The sequence below is a fragment of the Dermochelys coriacea genome, chromosome 7 (genome assembly GCF_009764565.3).
Source record: "Dermochelys coriacea isolate rDerCor1 chromosome 7, rDerCor1.pri.v4, whole genome shotgun sequence".
In the NCBI taxonomy this organism is placed as follows: Eukaryota; Metazoa; Chordata; order Testudines; family Dermochelyidae; genus Dermochelys; species Dermochelys coriacea.
Window position 1 is genome coordinate 4,510,483 of NC_050074.1, and position 25,609 is coordinate 4,536,091.

The 25,609-nt window shown below is 41.0% G+C and overlaps 1 protein-coding gene across 4 annotated transcripts; it reads left to right on the forward strand.

Moving 5' to 3' along the window:
• Positions 1 to 414: 414 nt before the first annotated feature.
• Positions 415 to 20,029, forward strand: C7H3orf14 (chromosome 7 C3orf14 homolog). Of its 4 annotated transcripts, none has more exons than XM_038411814.2 (5): positions 415 to 527; positions 2,425 to 2,509; positions 4,422 to 4,545; positions 14,330 to 14,404; positions 17,567 to 20,029. In XM_038411814.2, exons 2-5 carry the CDS (start codon positions 2,457 to 2,459, stop codon positions 17,708 to 17,710), a joined length of 396 nt encoding a protein of 131 aa, XP_038267742.1. In that variant the 5' UTR covers positions 415 to 527; positions 2,425 to 2,456; the 3' UTR covers positions 17,711 to 20,029. The 4 variants fall into 4 exon arrangements, with proteins under 4 accessions (XP_038267742.1, XP_038267744.1, XP_038267743.1 ...); XM_038411816.2 differs by having other exon boundaries at positions 481 to 608; XM_038411815.2 differs by lacking the exon at positions 415 to 527 and adding an exon at positions 534 to 678.
• The last annotated feature ends 5,580 nt before the right edge of the window (positions 20,030 to 25,609 follow it).

Genomic DNA, 25,609 nt, shown 5'->3' on the forward strand with positions numbered 1-25,609 from the left:
GGTGTGACATGGGGCAGGACGGAGTGGGGGAGGGGCAGGACTGAGTGGGGGGAGGGGCGGGAGGGGTGTGACATGGGGCAGGACGGAGTGGGGGAGGGGCAGGACGGAGTGGGGGGAGGGGCAGGACTGAGTGGGGGGAGGGGCAGGAGGGGTGTGACATGGGGCAGGACGGAGTGGGGGAGGGGCAGGACGGAGTGGGGGGAGGGGCAGGTCTGGCTGACCCCAGCGGTTGGGGCCGGATAAGGAGCGAAGCAGCAGAGCCCCCGGACAAAGGGGCGGGGCTGGAAACAGGGACCTTCTTGCCTTCCAATCCCCTCCCTCCCATGTTCCCCTGGGGCCCCGAGGGCCGCCCTCCGCATGTGATTGGTTACCGACCTCTCTCTTCTCCAATCACGGCGGCGAAGGCGGGGAGGCCCCTGACCCGGCCCACGGCCTGAGCCCGCCCACCGAGGTGGAGCGACCAATGGCAGGGAGTGGCGCCCCCTCCTTTCCTGCCGTCTCCATGGCGGCGCGCCGGCCGCGGGACGGTAAGTGGGCCGTGGGCCGCAGGGAGCGGACGAGCCGAAGGGGGGCGCTGCTGGGCGGCACCGTCGGCCCTGCGCGGAGTGGTACGTCCCGCGGGCCCCCTCCTCCCGCACGCAGTGGTATGAGCCGCGGAGGAGGATGGCGAAGCGTCAGGTGCCGAAGCCCAGGGGCTCACCCCTGCTCGGGCGCGTGCCCTGCCCCTCCCCCTCCCCCTCCCCCGGCGGCGGATCGAGCGCGAGCGCCGCCCTCGCGCCTTTCCCGCCCACGGCGCCTTGAGGCGCTCGACGTGTCGCCTCCCCTCCCGGCCCGTATCGATGTCCCCTATGGGGGGGCTGGGCTGGGGGGGCTCTGTTTTCCAGAGCGCTGCTAGGGGGGTTTCAGTGACTGGGCGGGGAGGAGCCCGGGGCGCTGGCACCAGCTTTATGGCCGTTGTCAAGGCCAGCGCGGGGCCCAGCCAGCCGGTGCCCCCCCCCAGTACCTCACGTTTATTACTGGCGGGGGGAGGGGAGTGTGATTTGGCCCGTTCTCCTTCACCACCGCCCCCCCCCCCCGCATCCCCTGAGGACCTTCAAGGAGGGAGCCCTTGGTGTCGTTCAGGAGTCACTGCAAAATACAGAGCCACGGGGTGACTTGTCTGGGGGGCAGCTCCAGTCAGGCCAATTCTGCAAAGTACTTGTCTATAGGGGTGGGTGCCGTTTTCCCCGTTATCGGAACCCTTTCCTTGTCGCCTATGAGCTCTCGTTAGCGGGGGGCGGATAATAGCGAGGGCCCGAACAGAGCCGTGGGCACGCGCCCGCGCCCGCACACGCACACGCACACGCACACGCGCGCCCTGGCCAGGCTTGTGAGGTGGAGGCCGAGCCCTTGGCGGTGTCGCTGCGGAACGGCTCTTTTCCCCCGAGGTGTCTGAATCGCATCCGCGTTCCCCGTGCTATCCGGATAACTGGCCGTATATTGCGTGCGTGCGAATTTAGAGGGTGGAGTGGGATTGCTCGCATCCTACTCTAGCTGGTTCAGACCCTTGATGTTTCTATTCCCCTAGATATCTGCTGCGCACGGTTGTGTTCATGGTTTTATGTATACCTAGTGACTCATTCTGCTGGATCCCAAAGCGCTTTTGAGTAGTGCAGACTCCTTTGAGGTTGAGCTTGTTAAACAACTGACCCCAGAATAGGATAAACCTTAGTCTTTGGGCAGGGGGAAGCTTTGAGCTCCATGCAGAGCAGACAGTATGGACATTGTTTTTTGGTGTCTCATTATAACCGCCACAATAAGATTTAGATTCCACCATTTGCGTAACTCTTCATCCTCTGATTTATATAGCAGAGGGACTGTGCTGGTTTCACTCCATTTTTATATACCATAGTAGATTACATGTATATAAGATAAATTACCATAATTCAACTGTTTTCATATGTTTAAATAGGGTTGCGTCTTTTTTCCAGTGTCTCTAAAATAGTATTTTTCTCATGGTCTTAATCTAAATGGTCTTGCTCATGCAAACTATGCATATACAATTTTACTATAGTAGAGGCATGTAAATGCAAATTCAGCTTGCATACCTGAAAATCAAGCCCTTGTGCTGCCATTCTCCAGTAGGTAAAATGGGTTTAATGAGATTCAAGAGGAGATGTAAGGATGAGTTAGTAATGTGTATATACAGTGTTTTGAACAAGTAAAGTATCCAGTAGTGCTATTATCTATATAGTGTCTTATTGTACACAGCTCCTATTTAAGCAACTTTTTTTTTAAAAAAAAAAAAAAAGTGAGTTGGGTAGGAAAGTGCCCTGCATGTAACTAGGTCTGTCTAATATGCAACAGTCTTAAATACTTAAAAGATAAGTATTCATATATATCTTTGGAGGAATAATTTTAACTTTACTTTGTTTTCTTTAATAGAGTAAAGTTGGCAGTTAGTTAAGTAATCAAAGATGGCATCCTACTTAGCACAAGAAGTTCAGCTTGCTAGAAGACATGACAAGATGTAAGTACTTGTTTCAGGATTGTGGCCTATGTTGTAGCAACTTGTGATATGATCTTCCCAAAGCTCTCAAACTATGCAGGACTGGCTGATGAGTATGTGGATGGGAGACGTCCACAGAATATTTAGGTCCTGAAACAAGAGGTTGGTGTTTTGATAGGGGGTACTCTTCCTTTGAAAACTACTGAATCAGTATCCCAGCCTGCCACAAGGGAGATCAGTGCTGTCAATGCTGTTGTCTTCCAGAGGAGCTGCAGAACTGGGGACCTGACCTTTAACCTCAGTATGCTGACTAAATTCCAACTCAAGTAGCTTGGGTTCTGCCACCCAAAACTCAACTTGTGGTTTCAATTCAATATAGTTTTCTTCACATTTGATTTCTAAAATATCAATACATCTTCAGTTCACGGTTAACTCAGCTTGTAAAGTGAAAAGAACAGGAGCACTTGTGGCACCTTAGAGACTAACACACTTATTTGAGCATAAGCTTTCGTGGGCTAAAACCCACTTCATCGGATGCATGCAGTGGAAAATACAGTAGGAACACACACACACACACACACACACACACACACACACACACACACACACACACACACACACACACACACACACACACACACACACACCCCCACCCACCGTGAAACAATGGGTGTTACCATACACACTATAACAAGAGTGATCAGTTAAGGTGAGCTATTACCAGCAGGAGAGTGGGGGTGGGTGGGGAAAAAGCTTTTCTAGTGATAATCAAGATGGGCCATTTCCAGCAGTTGACAAGTGAGTTGTAAAGTGAGTATCTTATTAAAATGAGTTAGAAAAGTTTGCCCACGCTGACAACTAATCCAGTAAAAGTAATACACTCCACTATTAGATTTGTTTAGGGTTAAGCTCTCGGTGTGAGAACTATGAAAAAAAATAAATGTTGTGTGGGAAAATACGTTTTTATCTACATAAAGACTACAGTAATCTAAATAACATGTCCATTTACAGGTTGATTATAAAATTCTGACCTCTAGTGCCTGCCTTGCATGAAAGAATGTACGGTGTTTGATTAGCTCCTTTATATTTATCTTACAGTTCTAGCTGGATAGTATACATAACAAGTTAGTTCATTCTTTATTAGTATAGCAGAGGACTGTTGCTGCAGTCTGGGAAAACTGACAAAGAATAATTGTTCTAAAAATCATGGGTCACGTTCACGTCTAGTGTAAGTAAATGCAACTACATTGAGTGAATTCTGTTCAGCTGTTCGCAGAATGGTGGGGTACTCTGGCTGCAATACAAACAAAATTTTATGATCACGTGCATCTTGTACGAACATCCATCATTTACTAACTTATGTGACAACAGAGTCTATCTAGATTAGCACTTGTAGGTAGGGTTGAGTTTTATAAGTTAGTTTAAAATGAGACATCTGAAAATCTGAGGCTCACGTAAGGATGGCTCACAAGTACCACCTGAGTGGAGGTGTCTGGAGGGAATATGACTGCATATGGCAAAAAGTATAATGGTCTCTGGGGACTCTACAGGGAGCTCTTTAACTCTTGCCACATTTCTTTCAGAAAATAAATTTTTCTTTCATTCTCCTCTGTGTTGGCTTCTGAGCACTTGCAAGGGTGGTGCCATGCCTATATTACCTCAACCATCCTGCCACACCTCATCTGAGATACTTAGTGCTTGTGAGTCCCCTTCATGTATGAGCACTGCTGATTGCAGCATTATGTCTGCATCACTGCATGGGAACACAGCGGGAAGGGTCTGCCTGTACTTTCTTCCTCCCTCAGCACACCCACACTGAAACAGGCATAATTAGGCCTATAATTTCAAAAGAATTGGTTAAGGTAAAAGGTTATTATTTTCTAGCTACTGTGCAAAATGTTCTGCCCACTTATTACAATATTTTCCTTTGTAGACTGTCTCAGAGATCGGTATTGCTACAGCAGATGGAGAATCATCTAGGAGACAAAAAGACTGAAAAGACATTGCAAACACAAGCAGCTGATGCAGCTTATAAAAGAAATGCAGCACTTTTAAATGTAAGTTTCTATGACTGTCAAGTGGCACATTGTGAAATGCAGTTTTACATAGATTACAGGCTAAAAACATTTATCTTAGTTTTTCAGGTGAATTTTACAATATTAGGGTCCTGATTCTGGAACTTGTGCAAAATGTATTAAATAAGAAGTCTTTGTAACCTGGGGCATCACTAACTATTTCACACACCCTTCTCATGAGAGCCTGATGGGGTCCCTACTGGGATCTCGGAGTCTGGATTCCAGCCGGAGCCTGAACAGCTATACTGCAATTTTATAGTCCTGCAGCCTGAGCCCTAAGTCGGTTGACAGGGTGTTTTATTGTTGTGTAGACCTATCCCAAGTAAACTGTTTCTAAATGGCTGATTACTGAATCTTTCATTGCAGACAGGCTTACAATTCTAAGATCATGCTAAGCCCCATTTGAAACGAGAGCAGTCTTTTCCTCTGCCATCTTTGTTTTGTATCCATCCAGGAGATTGCCTATCAAATCCACATTTCTCCAAATACTCATTAAACACTGTTGTTTAGATGCAATCTCAAATCCAGAGTTAAAATTTGATTGATAGACCAATAGGCGCCGACTCCGTGGGTGCTCCGGGGCTGGAGCAGCCCCAGGGGAAAAAAAAAAAGTGGGTGCTCAGCAGCCCTGCTGATAAGCTCCTCCCTCTCCCCCTACCCCAGTGTTTCCCGCCCACCGGTGATCAGCTGTTTAGCAGGAGGTGGTGCGACGGAGGCAGGAAGAGGCAAAACGAGGGTGGGGCGCACTCGGGAGGGGGTGGGAAAAGGTGGGGCGAGGTGGAGTGGGGTTGGGTTGGGTTTTGGAAGAAGGGGTGGAGTGAGGGCGGCGCCTGGGGTAGAGCAGGGATCGAGCACTCTCCAGGGAAATGAGAAAGTTGGTGCCTCTGGATGACCAGAACCTTTACCCAGTTAGCAGCTTTTTATTTTTGAGATGTCCTGATTTTTTTGGGGGGGTTGTTCAAAAGAAATCTTTTCATTGCCTCCTTTTTTTTAATGAAAAAGAGTATAAAACCTATTAAAATCTCCTTGTAATTTGTATTACAAATGTATTTACTGTTGTTCAAGGTATATTCACCTTGTTTTCCTACTGGATGTTGCAGTATCTTGTTCAGTGACATTGTGTCTGTTTTATAAAGACATCCCTGGAACATTTTAGTCTCCAAGGGTGGGGATCTGTCACCTCTATGGAGAAGAGAAAAGTACTTCTCTTTAATTGCTTTATCAGAACATGTTATGACAGATCAGCTACTCATCCATTCTGCACTTTTCAGAGTTAGGGGTTCTGTAATGCATCCGATGAAGTGAGCTGTAGCTCACGAAAGCTTATGCTCTAATAAATTTGTTAGTCTCTAAGGTGCCACAAGTACTCCTTTTCTTTTTGTGTATACTTTTAAATTCTGCATATATCTCGGCTTCTTCCTCAATTACCTCAACTGGTAATTAGGTCAATAGAAGGCTCTTAGTTTAGTTGCAGGGACTGACATGTGATACCCCCTGCTGGAACCAACAGCTTAGAATTTTGAACCTGAAGAGGTTTCAGAGTAGCAGCCGTGTTAGTCTGTATTTGCAAAAAGAAAAGGAGTACTTGTGGCACCTTAGAGACTAACAAATTTATTAGAGCATAAGCTTTCGTGAGCTACAGCTCACTTCATTGGATGCATTTGGTGGAAAATACAGTGGGGAGATTTATATATATATACACACACTCAGAGAACATGAAACAATGGGTTTTATCATACACACTGTAAGGAGAGTGATCACTTAAGATGAGCCATCACCAGCAGCAGGGGGGGGAAAGGAGGAAAACCTTTCATGGTGACAAGCAAGGTAGGCTATTTCCAGCAGTTAACAAGAACATCTCAGGAACAGTGGGGTGTGGAGTGGGGGGGAGAAATAACATGGGGAAATAGTTTTACTTTGTGTAATGACTCATCCATTCCCAGTCTCTATTCAAGCCTAAGTTAATTGTATCCAGTTTGCAAATTAATTCCAATTCAGCAGTCTCTCGTTGGAGTCTGTTTGTTTTTGAAGCTTTTTTTGTTGAAGGATAGCCACTCTCAGATCTGTAATCGAGTGACCAGAGAGATTGAAGTGTTCTCCGACTGGTTTTTGAATGTTATAATTCTTGACGTCTGATTTGTGTCCATTTATTCTTTTACGTAGAGACTGTCCAGTTTGGCCAATGTACATGGCAGAGGGGCATTGCTGGCACGTGATGGCATATATCACATTGGTAGATGCGCAGGTGAACGAGCCTCTGATAGTGTGGCTGATGTGATTAGGCCCTATGATGGTGTCCTCTGAATAGATATGTGGACAGAGTTGGCAACGGGCTTTGTTGCAAGGATAGGTTCCTGGGTTAGTGGTTCTGTTGTGTGGTGTGTGGTTGCTGGTGAGTATTTGCTTCAGGTTGGGGGGCTGTCTGTAAGCAAGGACTGGCCTGTCTCCCAAGATCTGTGAGAGTGATGGGTTGTTCTTCAGGATAGGTTGTAGATCCTTGATGATGCGTTGGAGAGGTTTTAGTTGGGGGCTGAAGGTGATGGCTAGTGGCGTTGTGTTATTTTCTTTGTTGGGCCTGTCCTGTAGTAGGTGATTTCTGGGTACTCTTCTGGCTCTGTCAATCTGTTTCTTCACTTCAGCAGGTGGGTATTGTAGTTGTAGGAATGCATGATAGAGATCTTGTAGGTGTTTGTCTCTGTCTGAGGGGTTGGAGCAAATGCGGTTATATCATAGAGCTTGGGTGTAGACAATGGATCGTGTGGTATGATCTGGATGAAAGCTAGAGGCATGTAAGTAGGAATAGCGGTCAGTAGGTTTCCGATATAGGGTGGTGTTTATGTGACCATCACATATTAGCGTCGTAGTGTCCAGGAAGTGGATCTCGTGTGGACTGGTCCAGGCTGAGGTTGATGGTGGGATGGAAACTGTTGAAATCCTGGTGGAATTCCTCAAGGGCTTCTTTTCCATGGGTCTGGATGATGAAGGTGTCATCAATGTAGCGCAAGTAGAGTAGGGGCATTAGGGGTCGAGAGCTGAGGAAGCGTTGTACTACAAGCCGTCAGGAACAGTATCCCCGATAATGTCACGGCTAACCTGGTGGCTGAACTTTGTGACTTTGTCCTCACCCATAACTATTTCACATTTGGGGACAATGTATACCTTCAAATCAGCGATACTGCAATGGGTACCCGCATGGCCCAACAGTATGTCAACATTTTTATGGCTGACTTAGAACAGCGCTAAGACTGGGAATGGATGAGTCATTACACAAAGTAAAACTATTTCCCCATGTTATTTCTCCCCCACCCCCCACTGTTCCTCAGATGTTCTTGTTAACTGCTTGAAATAGCCTACCTTGCTTGTCACCATGAAAGGTTTTCCTCCTTCTCTTCCCCCCCCCCCCCGCTGCTGGTGATGGCTCATCTTACAGTAAAAAGAAAAGGAGTACTTGTGGCACCTTAGAGACTAACCAATTTATTTGAGCATAAGCTTTCGTGAGCTACAGCTCACTTCCGATGAAATGCATCCGATGAAGTGAGCTGTAGCTCACGAAAGCTTATGCTCAAATAAATTGGTTAGTCTCTAAGGTGCCACAAGTCCTCCTTTTCTTTTTTGCGAATACAGACTAACACGGCTGCTACTCTGAAACCTCTCCTTACAGTGTGTATGATAAAACCCATTGTTTCATGTTCTCTGTGTGTGTGTGTATATATAAATCTCCCCACTGTATTTTCCACCAAATGCATCCGATGAAGTGAGCTGTAGCTCTCGAAAGCTTATGCTCAAATAAATTTGTTGGTCTCTAAGGTGCCACAAGTCCTCCTTTTCTTTTTGCGAACCTGAAGAGGTCTCCCTTTGCCCTCTAACACAAAAGCACATTGTAAAGTGGGTGTCTGTTACTAAGTATATCTTCATAGAACAGCACTTAAAAGTAGGTTATTTCCTCCGTGCACATGCCCTCTCTCTTTGCTGTTGCTTATTATTTAATTCTACTATCTAATATGGCACAATGTTTTGGACTCTCATTTGTATGAAAGATGCTGTACAAAATAAAATCATATTTTTATTTCATGTACAGCCAGAATGTCCTCCTGTGTCCACTGGGACAAGAACTCAAATTTTTCATTCTAGAAAGTGAAAAGATTCATCTTTGTGAAAAAATTTCTGGCCAAGCTGTGTGTGCTGGGGCAAGCCTTGACACATCTGCAGTTTGAATGAAACTCAACTGTGGTGCAAGGTCCTCCACCATACTTAAGTCCCAAACAGAGGCTGCACAATTGGGGACCGCAGGCAGAATTGCCAGTCAAAGGTGCCTGTGTAACTGATATGTGCTAAAGACAGGATCTCCACACTGGTCCCATACAAGGTCACATTGGGGATAAGATAGGGGTGGGATTGTGGGTCCAGTGGCGCCCAAACCCTCTGAAATGGGTGTGGCTGCTATTCCAGCCTTGGTCTGAAACAGCTGATGTGTAGATTTGGCCTCCCCAAGCCCTCAGCGTGTCACTCATCTAGAGCCTGAATACCCAGACTTCGTGCAGATGTGACAAATTTCACCCATTATATTTCCCCCATAATTCTTTTCCATATGTGTTTTTATAAACAAGGTTCAAATTAGCACTTATTTGTTGACAAGCATAATAAATGCAGATTACATTTGTGCATACTGAAACAAGCTCATTATGATAGTAAATGTTATTGATGTAAACCTATAGCAAAAATATGTAGCCTTGTAGTTATGCAGGATATTTGTCATCTACTATCATATTCCTCAAAATGATTTCTTTCAAGTGTCAAAAACATTAGTGTTTATAGAAGAAATAAAAACATATGTATGACCATCAAAACAAATAGTCTGGCAGGATAAAGCAGCATAAATAAGTCTAGATATATTAATTTTATACTAGCTTTAACAGACATGCAGTACTGCAGATGCTTTCTGATAACAAAATAAAACAGGAAAGAGATCCATGCAGAATAATATATTAGAGCCTTGAAAAAACGGTTCATATTTATGTGCCAGCTTCAGAATATTGTTCCTGATACCAGGCACTGTACATTTCACAGTTACCATGTGGGGAGTTGTTGATTTGGCCTACTCAAAAATACACGGACATGATGAGGTGTTGATTTTTGCTTAAACTTAGAAAAAAACAGAAATGCAAATAAAATTAATTCAGTTTTATGTGAACATAAAAAAAAACCCTTGCACTTTCCCTTTCTGCCAATTGAAATTTTATACTCCCATCGATCAAAAACGGCTGAAGCTAGAAACTTAAACTTATCTTGCTTTATAATCCTTATTGAGTAAGAGGGGAAAAAAATGAAATTTGAAGAAAATGGATTTTAAAGATTTAATTCAGCATTTTTATACATTTGTGTTAGAGTGTTTCCCCCTAACATGTTTGAAGGTGGTGTTGTCAGGTTTAAGAATGTTCATTCAGGCCTTGGATTAAACACCTTGCTTAGGTGCTGTATGTATTAAGTGCTGAGATAACTCTGAGGACACTTAGTAGTACTACTGCAATGTTATCTTGGCCACCTTGCGCATATGTATGTAAGAACAGCTATACTGGGTCAGACAAAAGGTCCATCTAGCCCAGTATCCTGTCTTCTGACAGTGGCCAATTCCAGGTGCCCCAGAGGGAATGAATAAAACAAGTAATCATCAAGTGATCCATCCAGTTGCCCATTTATGTAGTATTTTCTGTTCTCTTCCTTTTTATTCATAAATCTTAATGTTTTACTGTGATATTTAGTGTATATACCATAAAGTATAAAGTTTAGGTTGTGTGATGTAACAGACTGAGCATTTTAGCAGGAAATTTGGGCCAAATTCTGATCTCGTATATGGTAGTGTAAGTCTGTATTATACAAGTGTAAATGACATCTGAATTTGGCCCCATAATAGTGATGTATGCATCAGAATCTCCATTTTTACCTCTGGGAAGGGACTTGAACTGTTTTTCTTGTAGTCCTGGCCATTTTAAACAGTGTTATGCAATAGACTAGTGCTTAATGTTGTAGTATGCTAGATTCTGGCTTACTTGCCAAAGGTGTTTACACTGCTGACTTCAGATAAATTGGAGAGAATTAGAAAAGAGAAATTCCCAACACCAGATTTAAAAAAATAAAAATGCCACAACAGGCACCTTGTAGCCACCAGCTACATGCAAAGCTACATGCCATCTAATTTTTCAGTGGCCTCAGTTTTTTTTCAAGGCATACTGAACCTTCTAGCAAAAATTTCTTTCACTGTCTATCATTAAATCAGTTTTCTGAATTACAATAGACTACAATATACAAACTGGAGTGGAGCAACAAAAAGACACATCTGATATCTAGGCCATGCCAATGTGACCTTTTCTACTAAAATGTGTACAACAGCTGTTTTCCCTTGGCAGAAAGTAATTAATTTATTTCCTACTATCATAAACATTCCTGTATCAAAATTTAAGTAGCCACAGAGATAGTGATCTTGGTCTGTTTTTCCCCTTCCTTTGTAAATATTGTCGGAAGAGGTCATAGGGGGAGGAAAATGCTCTGAGGGGACTGTGTGCATAAAAAACCCAAATAGATAGGACTGAATGGAGACTGATCCACCTTTTTGCCATGACAGGTAATTGCTCCAGGCCATGGCAAAGGCATGTTGGTGAAGTGTGGGGGAGCTTGCCTGGTGCTGTTAATGGTATACCTGGTCTGTGTGCATACACAGAGAACTTGACTTTGCAGTGTTGTCAAGCCATGGCTGCTGTGCAATTTTACATTTTAACTAAAAACCACTTTGTTTTGTCATTTTTTATTCCGAGTTCCAGAAAAGGAAGGAATCGGAAGTGTTGTATAAGTATCGGATGTGTTTATGCCTCAAATTTTTATGGTTTCAACTGTATCCAGGCCAATTCCAGAACAAAACAGAAATTGCATCCAGAGAGTCCATAAAGTTGACAATTATTGTCATGATTTGTATTATTCACTGGGCATCCTCTGTGGTGCTCAGCACTGTTCAGAATATGCCAGAAAATGTAGTTCCTGAGCCAATAAAATGTATAAAATGTGTAACCCTGGATAAGATGGCTCAGATATTTAAGTATGAAATGTACAGTTATTAAGCACATGTTGATATCTGTGAGTGAAGGCACTGATGCCAATAGAAGTTTTACTAGATTAAGGACGAGAAGATTTGACTCTCCAACTTTCTTTCTAGAGGAAGAGCTGCCCAGAGCTCCTGGGCCTGTTTGTTTTCCTTTCCTGCCTGCAGTGGCCCTGATATACCTCAGAAGTGTCAGGTTTTTTTCTCAACTTCAAAATATAGACTTTTCTTGCTGTTGGTTTTAAATACTCTCCTGTGAGAACTGCAAGTCACACTGTAGTGTTGTGTTTAATAGCCTTCTGGAAAGTAACTAGCCCTTAAACAGAAGTAAAAGCAGTGTTGCCAAATCTCATGATTTTGTCATGAGTCTCATGCTAAGTGCTTTCCTTAAAGTCCCCGCTCCTGGAGTCAAGTGGATATGTGATGATTTCAGCCTTCATTCTGAAAGAAAAATGAAGTTTCTAGCCCTCATGGCTGTGGAGAAAACTTCAAAATGTGACCTCAATACACCCTAAAAGCTCAAAAAGCAAAAGGCAAATAAAAAGAACCCTAAAGCTGTCATTTTTACATAATCTCATGATTTTTGGTGAGCCTGATTCATGATTTTTGAATATTTGGGGTTGGCAATACTATGAAAGTGACTGAAAAGTGTCAATTTCACTCCTGTTTAAAGTCAGTTTCTAGTCTATTAGTAGTAGTGAGGTAACACCCCTAGAACCCCTGGCAGATGCATTCTAAATTCTCAGGGCCTTGCCCTAGTAGGATGTTTCCAAGTTAAATGATCTATTCCAAGTTTGATGAACTGCAAAAAAAAGTGATAGAAAGTAATCTGGATTTTTCTACAATTGTTTCAGTTGTATTCAAGAATTAGTAACAAAGAATATACATTGCAATTTTAAACCTAATCAGTGTCCCTTAAGAAGTGACTTGACACAAGATATGAAAACATGTTAGTATTAGAGCTGAGTGGCTCTAATATTTATTTAATCCTCCTTTTTTTATATAGAAATTAGATACAGTGCTCCTATCAGCTAATTTCTAAATTATCTGTAAAAAAAAAAAAAAAAAAAAACCAAAAAAACCCCACACACCTAGAGATTTTAGGTGCCTAAGTAGCCCCTGGAATCCACAGTTAAAGTTGTCCCCTCCTCCCCCACCAAAATCTGAAATGATGCCCCGTGTCGTTTGTTCCATGTCCCTTTCTCATTCCCTCATTTCGACCCTGTGACCTGCACCCCTATTCCTGTTTGTTTGTTTTTTGTCCATTGTACTTAATTCTGGTCCTGTGGCCTCTCCTTCATGCGAAAGGGCAGCCTTCCATTACTGTGATGTGCTCCACCTATCAATCCCAGGATTTAAATAGCGTAGCACCTTATACCATCCTTCCGCAGAGATCAATTAGCCACCTCAAACCAGCACTAGGTTCACTGATAAAACTAGAAAGACCAAACAAAAAACTGCTTGGATGATATTTTCAATTTTATTCTCTTCTATCTGCATATAGTAAAATCACTATAAATATGCTACAAAACCAGTCCAAATATTAATACATTTTCATTCATTTTAAATAAAGATGAACATTGTAACTTGATTTTAGCTTAGAACTTTCATCTAAGAACTATTAGTTTCTTTTAATCATGCTCTACGCTAACTTTAGGCCAGATTCTGCAATTGACTACTACTCAATATGAGTAATTGTGTTTGGGTTCTCCTGTAGACCTGCTCCTTCAGAATCTCACTGTTCTGAGCAGTATATATTTGGGAAGTCCCTTTGTGGAATTTCCTCACTCATTTATTTTTTTATGTTGTACTCTTCACACCTGCTTTCTGCTCCCAACTCTGCCATCTGCTATGCTTCCCTTCCCTCCCCACCCACCCCACCCCCCCGTTCTGCTTTGGCTCCTTCACACCCATCTCCCATGCCCCTTTCTATCTCTTCATCTGCCCAAAAGCCCTGCACTCAGTCTCTTCAGTGCTTGGCTGTGGAACTAAGCCTGCAAGAAAGGGTTACAATTTAAAAGAGTCTTTTCAAATTGAGTCTAGGCCTCTGTGAACCCAACACATGTCTACTGGGCAAGTGGAAGCCCATGTGCAGATTTTACAAGAAAGCTAAGAGAGGTGTGTTCTCATCCGAGTTTGAATGTCTGGTGAACAGCTTGCTGCATCTCTACATTTTTGTGCACATGTTATGCATGCATATTAGCAAGTCATCTTTGTCTTGGGGAAGATGAGATCTTGAACAAATTTGCTTAGTTACTTTAAAGCTACAGTAGATAGAATACATGCTTCAGTTCATCTACTCAGCACAGTGAATACCACGCTCCTTTTTTTTTCTGTATTGTCATGAGGAACATAGTCTAACTATAAATTACCTTTGTATATGGAGAGATTAAATATGTAGTAGGTGCTGTCTATCAGAACACTTCTGGCAAAGAAAACAATTCTTACAGCCAGGAAATGCAAGAAAGTTCAGCAGGCTCCTGCAAAGCCTCCAATATATTAGTGTTATTGTCAAAAGTAAGAGGCTGCAGGATCTATGACTAAACAGAAGATTTCAATTCCAGGGATATCAAATCCAGTGCTTTTTAGGAGAAATAAGTTCACTTAAAAGGCAATTTAAATATATATTGCCTGTTAATGTCACCTGTAACTTGTCAAACTGTTGTTTTTAAACAGGATATAGAAGCAGCAGAAAAGAGGCTGCAAGCAAGAGTATACCTACAGCCACATCCTGATATTGTTAAGCTTGAAGTAAGTCCTGAAATAAACTCCATCCTTTCACTTGCTGTGTACAAAATAGTTCCTTTTTTTCTGAAGCATATTAGTAAAGTAAAAATAATTGATTTTGAAATTGACTGGTATAGCCAAGGGCCTGTGTACTGTGCAGCTGGCTGAACCTAAATTCTGGGCTAAGGTCCTTAGATGCTGCTTGTAGCCCGGGGGAAATTCTCTAGCAGATTCAGATATTTTTTGACTGGAGCTTTTTATTTAATTAAATATGAAAATGAATAAGAATCACAGCAGCCCTTCTAGTGTTTTTCGATATTAAATTCAACTTATCTTACTTTGTCCTTACATTTTCAGTTTTAAGTACGCTACAGATTGTCATTTTTATGTTTGAGTCAACAGCCCATAAAGATGAATGGGGAAGTTCACACCTGTCAGAGCTATTGTGTAAGGGTGGTTGGGAACATGTGAAGATATCACTGTAGCAGTCACAGTTAGTTCACATTTTCAAGATTTTCTTTCCAACCACAATAGCTAAAGCAATTTTTTTTTTTTTTTAAATTGAGATTCTGGAGAACAAGTCTGCAGAAAAGGGTGAACTCTGCCATGGTGAAATACATGGGGCCCTGATTATAGTGAGTGCCATCATTCACTTAATATCCTGAAGTCCTGAGTTTAGTAGAAGAAAAAAATTATACCAAACTATACTTTAAAAATTTCTGTTACAGTGACGGATGTGACAGCATGCTATTTTAATGGTCATATCACTTTAAAATAAATAGGGATGTGATGCATTCACTTTTTTGGATTTGTGGGGCACTAAATATGACTTGTCTTCCCCTCATCCACCGAAATAAAAATCAGATGCAAAATTCAAACTTAGATACTGTATACTACACAGTTACTCAGGAAATGAAGCTGTTTAAAGTGAGTTGATTATATTAATGAAATGTTAAATAGCATTAAAGTTTAAAATATATTTTAAGTTGCAACTTGCAAACAAAGTTAATGCTGGTAGCTGACAAATTACTTAAAAGCGAAGAAATGGAGCTATGGTATTGATGCTGAGTCTGTAAGACTAAGTGAATGATCCTGCAAACACTTATGCACATGCGTAATTCCATGGAGTTCAGTAGGACTATGCAAGTGCTACAGTTAAGTGTTTGCAGGACCAGGCCTAAATTTATCCCTGAGATATACTTATTACATAAGTCATAAATGCCTGCTTGTGTGCTGCAAATACAGTTTTAGTCCTTAATCATTTAAAACAGTTGTCACTTATGCATGGACTTACTAGCTCAGCTCTGTTTTAGCAGCATCTGTCTATATTAGGCCTGAAGTCCCATACGCTAGAGAGTTTTGACATTTCCGGTACTTGTTCAATCACTATGAAGCATTACATACCATTGCATAGTAAATTCTGCGGAACAAATCTGGTATCAATTACACAAAACAGTACAGATTTTAAAAAATCTGCTGTAGATACAGTGTGGATAAAATGGACAAAAGTCAGATAATTCATAGTGATTATTGATAGAAACTGTGTTGACTCTTGCCGTCATCCTTCCCACCCAATAGTGTGAGCTACGGGAGAGTGGCGTTACGATTTCAAGGAAAAATTTCACATATTTAATCCTTTATATTTTTAAGGAGAGGGTACTAAATAGCAGGAAAGGAAAAATATCTTTCATATTCAAAATTGACTGTCCACATTCCTTCCAATAAAACTTTCAAAGGATATTTAACACATGGCCTTAATACATATGTATATCCACACTGATTTTCACAGTTGATTATAATGCCGCCTTAACTTAGCAGTCCAAGTACAGATTCATGTGATTGCACATAAAATTTCAAACAAGATCTATTGCATAAATACATATTTTCTAAATGATGTATAGAAACTGTATATGAGTTACACATATGAACCAAAATAGTTACCCAATAGTCTAGCACTTCCAAAGAAGCGATTTATGATGTATCTCATATGTGCATTAAAATATGTATTTAGGTAAATAAAAATTGATTTTTTTCTTTTTTTAAAAATCCTAAATACGTGTACAAAATCTGTACAAATGCTTTTTTCTGAAAAAGCAATTTCCAAGTAAATATAGGTCCTTATTGAACAACGCATTTAAGAGTATGCTTGAAGTTTAAGCACATTATTTGCTAAATCTAGACCTGTGTCTCCAACTCTTAACTAAAGTATTGTTGTGGCCTGTAGTATCAATTGTATGATTTCATCCATAAGCATTAACAAATATTGCTCAGGATGCCCCTTTGAAAATGGGGAATTTTATCTCTGTTCTTCAGTTGGAAAAATTGAGACCCAGAAGTTAAACCTCTTACCCAAGACCACTCTTCCCTCTAAGCTGTGCACGTGTGCATGCACACACAGATCCTAAATGCCACACACATGGTGAAACACCACGTGCACAAATTTGCACAGAAGCACAATTTGCACAGAAGAAATTTTTTGCGCACACAACCCATCAAAAATTTGCACAGAAGACATTTTTTTGCTCACACGGCCTGTCAAAAAATTAGAGAGAACATTGCCCAAGATCCTAGAACAAGTGCATGTCAGAGCTGTAGTTAGAGACCAGGAACTTCTGGCTACCATTCTGTTTCTTAGACCACAAGATAGCTGGTTGTGCAGTTGTCTTTCTTGAGCAAAGTACTGGAACCAATTACATTATCATGGATTTATTCATTGCGAAATTTAGCTCACAAATATTTTTGAGCCAAGCTCAAATTAATGCACTACTTGTTTGTTGATAGCATTAAACAACAAATTTATTTTTATCTTAAAATACTGCTAAACTATGATTGTAATAATATTTAGGCTCGAGAAAATGTTTGTTTTACAGAAACATGACTACAATTCCATGAACATGAATACTATCATTATGAGTTCCCTTTCTAATATATTATCCACCACAGGAGGGCACATTCAATCACTGCATAACTTACTCTAGAAGGTGAAATTCTGCCAACTTCTGTTACATTGTTTGAGTGAGGGTTTGGAATTTTGGTATCCAAATAGTTCGGCCTTTTTTGAATTGCTTCACACATAAGGCAAGGCATAACAGATTGTATGTGTGTATTGTTTTGTGAAAAATTGATAAATAGATTAAATTGTGAAGCAAAGTTAAATTGCTTATTGTTGCATCATATCTTTCTTAGACTCTCTATTGGGCATCAGTAGAAGAATCTATTCCTAAGTGGGAGCAGTTTCTTTTAGGAAGAGCACAAATGCCTGTTGGTTTTGAGAAAAAGAAATCTACAAAGTATAACATAAGTCTCCCAGAAGGAACTGCACAAAGATAAAGAGAGAACCTTTGACTTCAATGGGCAAAATAATCCTATCCAGACAACAGTGTGTGAGGCCATTAAATTGCAATTCAAATTTATGTATATGAAAATGAATCATGTTTGATGGGTTTTTTCCAGTTGTATCTGTGTGGAAGAGTTCAGCTAAACTGTAGTTTGCCAGCTTGAGGAGGCATAGAATAACATTTCTCCTTGTGGGAGGAACAGTCCTTGAAAGTGACCTTATAAAATCAGAAGTTAGACACTGATCTGTGGAAGCCCACCAGTACAATTGCCTCTTTAAGATGAAAAGTTTTTAGGTTATGTATAATCCTTCACTTTTGTATTTTTAAGTACCTTGTATATGAATCTACCTTTATCTTCTTGAACCTCCTTGGCTGTGGGAGGAATTTACTCTAGGAAAGGCAGGCAATTTACATCAGGCTGAGGGGGAAGCTTTAGTTTATGGCTGGTATCCTCTATAGGAGCCCAGTAGTAAAGGGTGGAGAGGGCACATATTTAATCTTTGTCCCCTGTTTTCCCTGATCATGTTAGTGACACTGATTGGGGGGGGGGGAGGATGGGGAGGGGCTGTGTTGGTCTTGCCCATAAGCAATTGCAGTTTCTGTTCCATTAACCACTGCTGCACACTCTTCCCCTAGCAGACTTCCCATATTAGGTTCTGTGCCTGGTTTGCGAAAGCAGAAGCCAATGTGAATTTGGGTTGAATCCAGCCATGAAATTCATTTTACAGACATTGAAGTAACAAACATTAGTATTATATTTTGACCATGCTTCCTTTGTAGTTTTTAAGACATTGCTTTGTGTCACTTTCATTTTGTTAATTTAAGCCAGAGACATAATTTATGGATTAGGGCATGAGAGGTGGGGAAGAACCAGACAGAAAGTCAGCCCAACTGAGCATCCCAAAGATCCAGATCCTGGAATAAGAAGGAGGGGCACTTGCTTGCTATCTCAGATCGAGGACAGTTTCTCAGCCTCTGGCTACAAACATGGAAGGCCAGCTGGTGTTTTTTTGCTTGCATATTGTTAATTATTTGTATTCTCTAAGTGCCTAGAAGCCTTTGTCATGGATCGGGACTCCATTGTGCTAGGTGCTGTACAAATACAGAACAAAAAGACAGATAGCCCCAGATAGCTTACAGTCTGAGGCCAACCCCTTGGTAAATTAGTGTGCCTGGGAGTCACCGTCCATTGCTTTCTCATGTTTGTATTTATTGAAAGGCCCAATTCAGAGAGAGAACTTTTCAAGTAAATTACTTAGAGGTCTTTGTGCTTTTTCACTCTTCCATAGCAAGGAAGCACGATGGACTTTTGGGGGGGGGGTTTCCTCCAGAATTGGGACTCGAGTCAAGAGGATCAATAGAAACCAATTTCAATAAAGGGTGGTTACTACTTCCCTAGGGCAAGAAGAATTCATGTACACAGTTATGAAATGTGGCTATGCAAACCACTCCAGGCATCTATAGGCTAACCAAATTAATTACCAGGAACTATTAGGAATGATGAGCCCTCACCCCCTTATTTGCTGTTAGGGGTTTGTCTTTCCCCTACCTTCCCATTAAGTGTGTGTGTGGGGGGGGGTAACCTTGTCCCTATATCTGATTTTTGTGTTATGGGTGTATGATCTAACGGCACCTTTCTTCTACTCCATGACCAACCTCTACATAAGTGTCACAGCCATTTACACTGCTCCATAAGGAAAGTGCACCTTCCGAATTGTGCACCTAGAGCATTATGTGAATTTAATTAATCAAATAGGATTTAATTATCCAGTGCTGACTGGCTGTTAATGAGGAATTCATTGCCCCTCAGAAGAGGGAGTAGCCTCTCCAGCTGGAGACCACAGGAAGTCTGAACAGTTTGCAAGGGCCAACACCTGCAGAAGCTATTTTCTGCTAGATCAGGCTCTTAGTTTGCTGAATTTAAATCACTCAAAGATTCATCCAAAAAAAAAAATTCCTCCCAGCTGCACTTTAAAATGATTTTACATGTTCAAAGTTTATATGAAACTTTTTCTATTGAAGTGTCCATTAAACTGATAAGTTTTTACAGAAACTGCCATGTTAGAAATATCCTGTCGAGTGGGTGTTGGTGTTTGTAACAATAACGTTGTTTTCATAATATGTGATGGCAGATTAGCACGCTTCTCTGCAGTGTTGTTAACAGTTGTAATTAAGGAATAAACAGTAAAGGGTGTCAGTCCGATGACAATTCCATCTATAGTGTCACAATACAAAATGTCACAAAATATTAGAACTGTTATATAACTACAAAAATATCAAATTAGGCTTTCATCTTAGAAGCAGAAAGCTTTAAAAAAACTGGCATAGAGACTGTTGCAATTGTATACCTATTCATTGTTCTGTCACAAAGACAAATTGGTAATATTTTGTTCTATAAGATTACAAAGTGATTCTCAGCCATACCGTTGATTTAACAGTAGTGTGCACAGATTTTTAGTTCTGGAGCTCTGAAATTGTAAATCCAGCCCGATGCAGGAGTGATAGAAAAGAACGATTTTTATACATCAAAGGGGAGCTTTTTGAAAGGCGCAAGGGAAGTTAGGTTCCCAAAGAGGAAGAATGAGTCAATGGTTAGTTCAGCAGGAAGAGACCTGGATTCAATTCCTTGCCTTGCCACAGACTTTCAGGGCAACATTCACAAAGGCATTTAGATAACTAATTGCATGTGCCCAACTTGAAAATTGAGATCCTTAAAACTTGTGGTCAGCTGCTGTCCCACCCAGTAGGTGCCTAAATTCCATGGGCGCTGACGTTCCTGTTGGTGCTCAGGCACAAATCCACTTTAAGTCCTGATGCCACTAAGCTGTTCAGCAAGCTCATGCCTAAGGCCCAGCAGGATTCACAAAGTAAGCATTTCCCCTGCCTGTCTTGCTGACAAGGCCCAAGCTGATAGGAATTCTGTGAATGCTGAATAGAATCATAGAATCATAGAATATCAGGGTTGGAAGGGACCCCAGAAGGTCATCTAGTCCAACCCCCTGCTCAAAGCAGGACCAAGTCCCAGTTAAATCATCCTAGCCAGGGCTTTGTCAAGCCTGACCTTAAAAACCTCTAAGGAAGGAGATTCTACCACCTCCCTAGGTAACGCATTCCAGTGTTTCACCACCCTCTTAGTGAAAAAGTTTTTCCTAATATCCAATCTAAACCTCCCCCATTGCAACTTGAGACCATTACTCCTCGTTCTGTCATCTGCTACCATTGAGAACAGTCTAGAGCCATCCTCTTTGAAACCCCCTTTCAGGTAGTTGAAAGCAGCTATCAAATCCCCCCTCATTCTTCTCTTCTGCAGACTAAACAATCCCAGCTCCCTCAGCCTCTCCTCGTAAGTCATGTGCTCTAGACCCCTAATCATTTTTGTTGCCCTTCGCTGTACTCTTTCCAATTTATCCACATCCTTCTTGTAGTGTGGGGCCCAAAACTGGACACAGTACTCCAGATGAGGCCTCACCAGTGTCGAATAGAGGGGAACGATCACGTCCCTCGATCTGCTGCTGATATGTCTATTCAGCAACTAGACACCTTTGTCTGGACCGTGCCAACTGACCTGGGCTCGTGGGGCTCACACTGCAGGCTGTTTCACTGCTGTGTAGACATCTGGACTCAGGATGGAGCCCAGACTCAGGTGGGAGAGTCTCCGAAGGCTACATAGCAGTTAAACAGCTCTGCAGCCTGAACCCCATGAGTCTGAGTCACCTGGCACGGGTCAGCTTCAGGTTTTTCTTTGCTGTGTACACGTACCCTCAGAGGCCCCCTTAGAAGCTCCCAATGAAAGAGGATGGGAGTTAAGTTCCTACCTCCCATTTGTGCTTTTGAAAATCTCTCTGTGAAATGTGAAAATAATGCAGTAGTATTCAACCACAGTGAAATTTATTTCTGTTTCAGTTAATCTGAAAATGACAACTAAAGACGTGGTGAAATTGTGAAATGTTGATTCAGGGAAAGAATCACATTCCCAGACTTAGGGTGTCTGAATTATGTAGTTAACGGCTCCAGATATTTTAACATTCATTTATTTTAGTTAATTTCAATCCATTAAACCAAACTAGGTCTTTTGGATTGTAATTCAGTAAGGATTTTATAGTGTGCAGAATGTTGAAGCTTAAATTGAAAACAATACAGATGATGCTAAACTCATTCTCCCTTCAGAGACTTAGGAAATTGAAATTCCATATTCAGAGAGTATGGCCTTGGAAGCAGCAGAAGTACAGCTACTCTAGTGCATGGCAAATTGTAAGGAAATATATATATTCAATGCAGGAAAATCCATAGAACAAGAACAGGAGGAAAGCATCCTGAACTGAGAAGGCAAAAGAGGGCACGTTACTGCCTGTACCACTGTAACTCAATGTGGTAAGAGATTACCAAATACAGAGATTGTACGTGGACCATGTGGAACAATAAAGGAAATGGGGCAGAGAGGCAAACCGCAGGGCATCTGAGATGAACAAATAGGGGTGATTCTCTCTCCTTCGCTTGATTGCAGAGCTCAGGGCCTATTGTCAGCACTGAGGACAATCATGCTGTCGCTCATGCAGCACTTAATAGACCTTGTCAACCACCCTAATATATTGCTAGGGTTACTGTTGGTCCTGTGTGTCTTAAGTTGCCGTGTATCTTGGCCCTGATTCAAGATAGCACTGGAATGTGTGCTTAACTTTAAGCATGTGCTTAAGTCTTACTGACTCCAGTGGGATTTAAGCCTGTGCTTCAATGTGGTCCTGAATAGGGGTGCTGTCCTGAGCCAGGGCCATTATTTGGAACGTATGATTCCAAGTAGTCAGCCACATCTCTGATCCTGCATCATCTTTTATTTTTTTAATTAGCCCGTGTAGTTTCCTTTCAGTTCATAACTGCTTTTTCATTCGGCACATGCTGCCCTACACGCTCTTCTCTCAGGTTCTCCCTTCTGGTCCTTTTACTGCTAGTACTACAATTTAAGCCACATAGTCCATGACAAGCTCCTGGCTGAAAAATATTCTTAATTGAGAAAAGCAGTGGGGAAAACAAATGACTTTACTATGTGTGGATTAGCGCTTGTGTGTCTCATAAGAAGGAATACTGAATCACCTTGTTTGTTAAGTTTATGTTCTGATGAGTAACCATTGTACTAACCTAAGAATACAGCCTGATTCATGCTCACATCGTCCCCTCCACCACCACATTTCCTTAACTGTATACTTTCTTGATCACTGGGGAAAGCAGTGCAGTTAGGTATTTTTTTGGGATGAGAAATTCCTTATTCCTGAATACTTTCTCGAGCCTTTTGTTATTTTCTTATAAGATATTTATAAAATAAGAGTTTTTATTAAATTTTAGTTGCATTTCACCCTTTTTATGGTATTCATGGTTGTTTATATTCAAGACCATATTTTCATTCAGGCTTCGAGCTAGATTCTACACTGGAGGTTGCAGTTTTACACACACACACACACACACGGGTGTGATGCTCAAACTGCTTTTGTGCATGCAATTCAAGTAGTTAGATGTCTAAATGCTCAGTTTGGACTTCTCTGCATTAAACAATATTTTAAAAATCTGACTCTGAAATTAAGTGTAATCTTAGAGATTGCTTCTGAAAATGTAGCCCTTAAAAATTATTTACTACAAAACTAAAGTTTTTAAAATATTAATATTATTTTAATAATTTAGTACATATACAGCTAAGATACAAGATATTACTTAGCCTTAGGAATCCTCTAAAGATTTAAAGCTCTTATGCCATTTTAAAATAGAGTGAACAAATTTCATAAATATGTCTTATGTCATCCAAAGACCAGATCTATGGAAAACGTGTTTTTAAAGTTGCAGTAAGGAGTGATCCATGTGGAACAATGATAACTTTTGTGTATTCTTGTGCTATGTCAAATGTATAACTTACAGTAGAAAAGGAGCTATTCTGCCTCTAAAAGACCAGTATGGCAATCCCACTGATTTAACGGGAATTATTTAAAGTGCAAAGCAGTGCTGAGTTTGGCCCAGTGAATACACATACAAGAGACCAGCTGCAAAAAAAAAATCGCTTGTTTAAAATAATATTCCTTCTCCTGAGTTCTCATTTGACACTGAATTAAAAAAGTTAAACTGCTGTATGGAGAACAGAATTTCAGAAGTTTATTGCTGAGAAATCCCATATTCCTGCCAAACCTAAAATGGAGGTGATCTATGGATTCACATTTTTGTTTCACAACAACACAATCAAGTATTGATTATCTACGGTATAATCTTACCAGCAAGATATGGATATGGATTTTTAAAATTCCCCTTTTGAAGATACAGATGCAAGAACAATTTGTTTTTGGATCCTCCTGCAGTGTGAAGTTTTTGCCTTTGCAATATGTAGTACCATTTACATTGGGAATTTGTTATTCTTTCAAAAACAATGCTAAAAAAGCTCTTGAGAATGCTATAACCTGCACCCAGGGCATATATAATTTTTTGGTTGTTTTTTGTGAGATCCACATCACAGGAGTTTGTCACTGATCTATATTACATATGTAGTAGTAATGAATTTAATCATCCCCTTCCATAACTTTTCACCCAGGAATTATGATGATCTTAAAAATTATTGGGTTTGTTCTTTCTCCTGATTCCTAATCATATCACTTATCAAAGGCCCTTATTTGAAAGGCCACTGAATACCAAGAAGTTTGTTTACATCGTGCTCTTGAAAGAAATACAATCCCAGCCAGATTTCATATGATTGTTTTGTAAATTAATAATTTTTATTCTCCTTTAAATAGATTACTGTTTCTTTGGTCAGCTTACAGCTTAAGCCCACAGTCAATGAGTACCTGTCAAATAGACCCAGCTGTGTCACCAGGTTTATATTTCTATATCTGCAGTTCTTTTTGTTTCCAGGCTTATATTTCTATATCTGCAATTATTAGTGTGTATATGTTCCCAGTAGCGCCATTCAAAACTCTTTGACTGTTGCTCTATAATAGATTCTGATGGCTAATTTGCTTAAGTGAATTGCATGCCTGCAGCTTTGTTTAAATTTCTATCCAAACTGCATGCTTCCCCTTGCATTGGCCACAAAATATGTGTTTTTGCCTTTGCTCAAAGACTTTTTTCTTACAACAGAAGCAACTGGTTATCTGAGAGGATGGAATTGCTCTAAGTTAGACACATGAGGCTTAAGAAAGCTCAAAGCCAAGATGCTATAAAAGGAGCATTACTCCATTTTTCAGGAGCTTTGAAATGAGACAGAGCAGGCTCATTGAAGGTCTAAACTATGGAACAAATAGGGGAACGTTTATATTTCAAAGGAAGTTAAAATGTTCTGGGCCAGACACAAACTCTATGCCAAAAAAATAAAGCAAACTAAAGAAATCTTTGTATATTTGTGATCACTTAATAGCAACGATAATTCAAAGGAAACAATAGATTAGCTTGTCATTGTGCTTCCCTGGAAATAAATGCCCATAATAATGTGAGAGACCTAATCCATACAAACTGGTTTGTGTCTGAATGAAGTCTGTCACAGTTTTTCTCTGTTGTCTCTGAAGTGCATTTAGAATTATTTAAAGAGCCACTGCTGCTCTACATTGTTGTGTTCTTCATGTTTCCTTTCCCTTAGTTTCTGATTGCCAAGGTGTTTTGGGTACATTTGGGCTTTTCTTCCTTTATAATCCTGCTGGATTCATTCAGTGATGCCACAATTCAATCTTGGTGACATCCCAAATCATTAATATAATGAATCAGGAGGAGGTTGATTATAAATTAGAAAGCTCCTATTTATGCAAAATATCTTGGCAAGGGGCACCAGCGGGGAAGGAAATTGAATATATGACAGTTAGTGGGATTTTGGAGAAATCATTGTAAAGGATCCCAGGTGCTCTCTGTGAATTTAAAATACCTGCATGCTTTA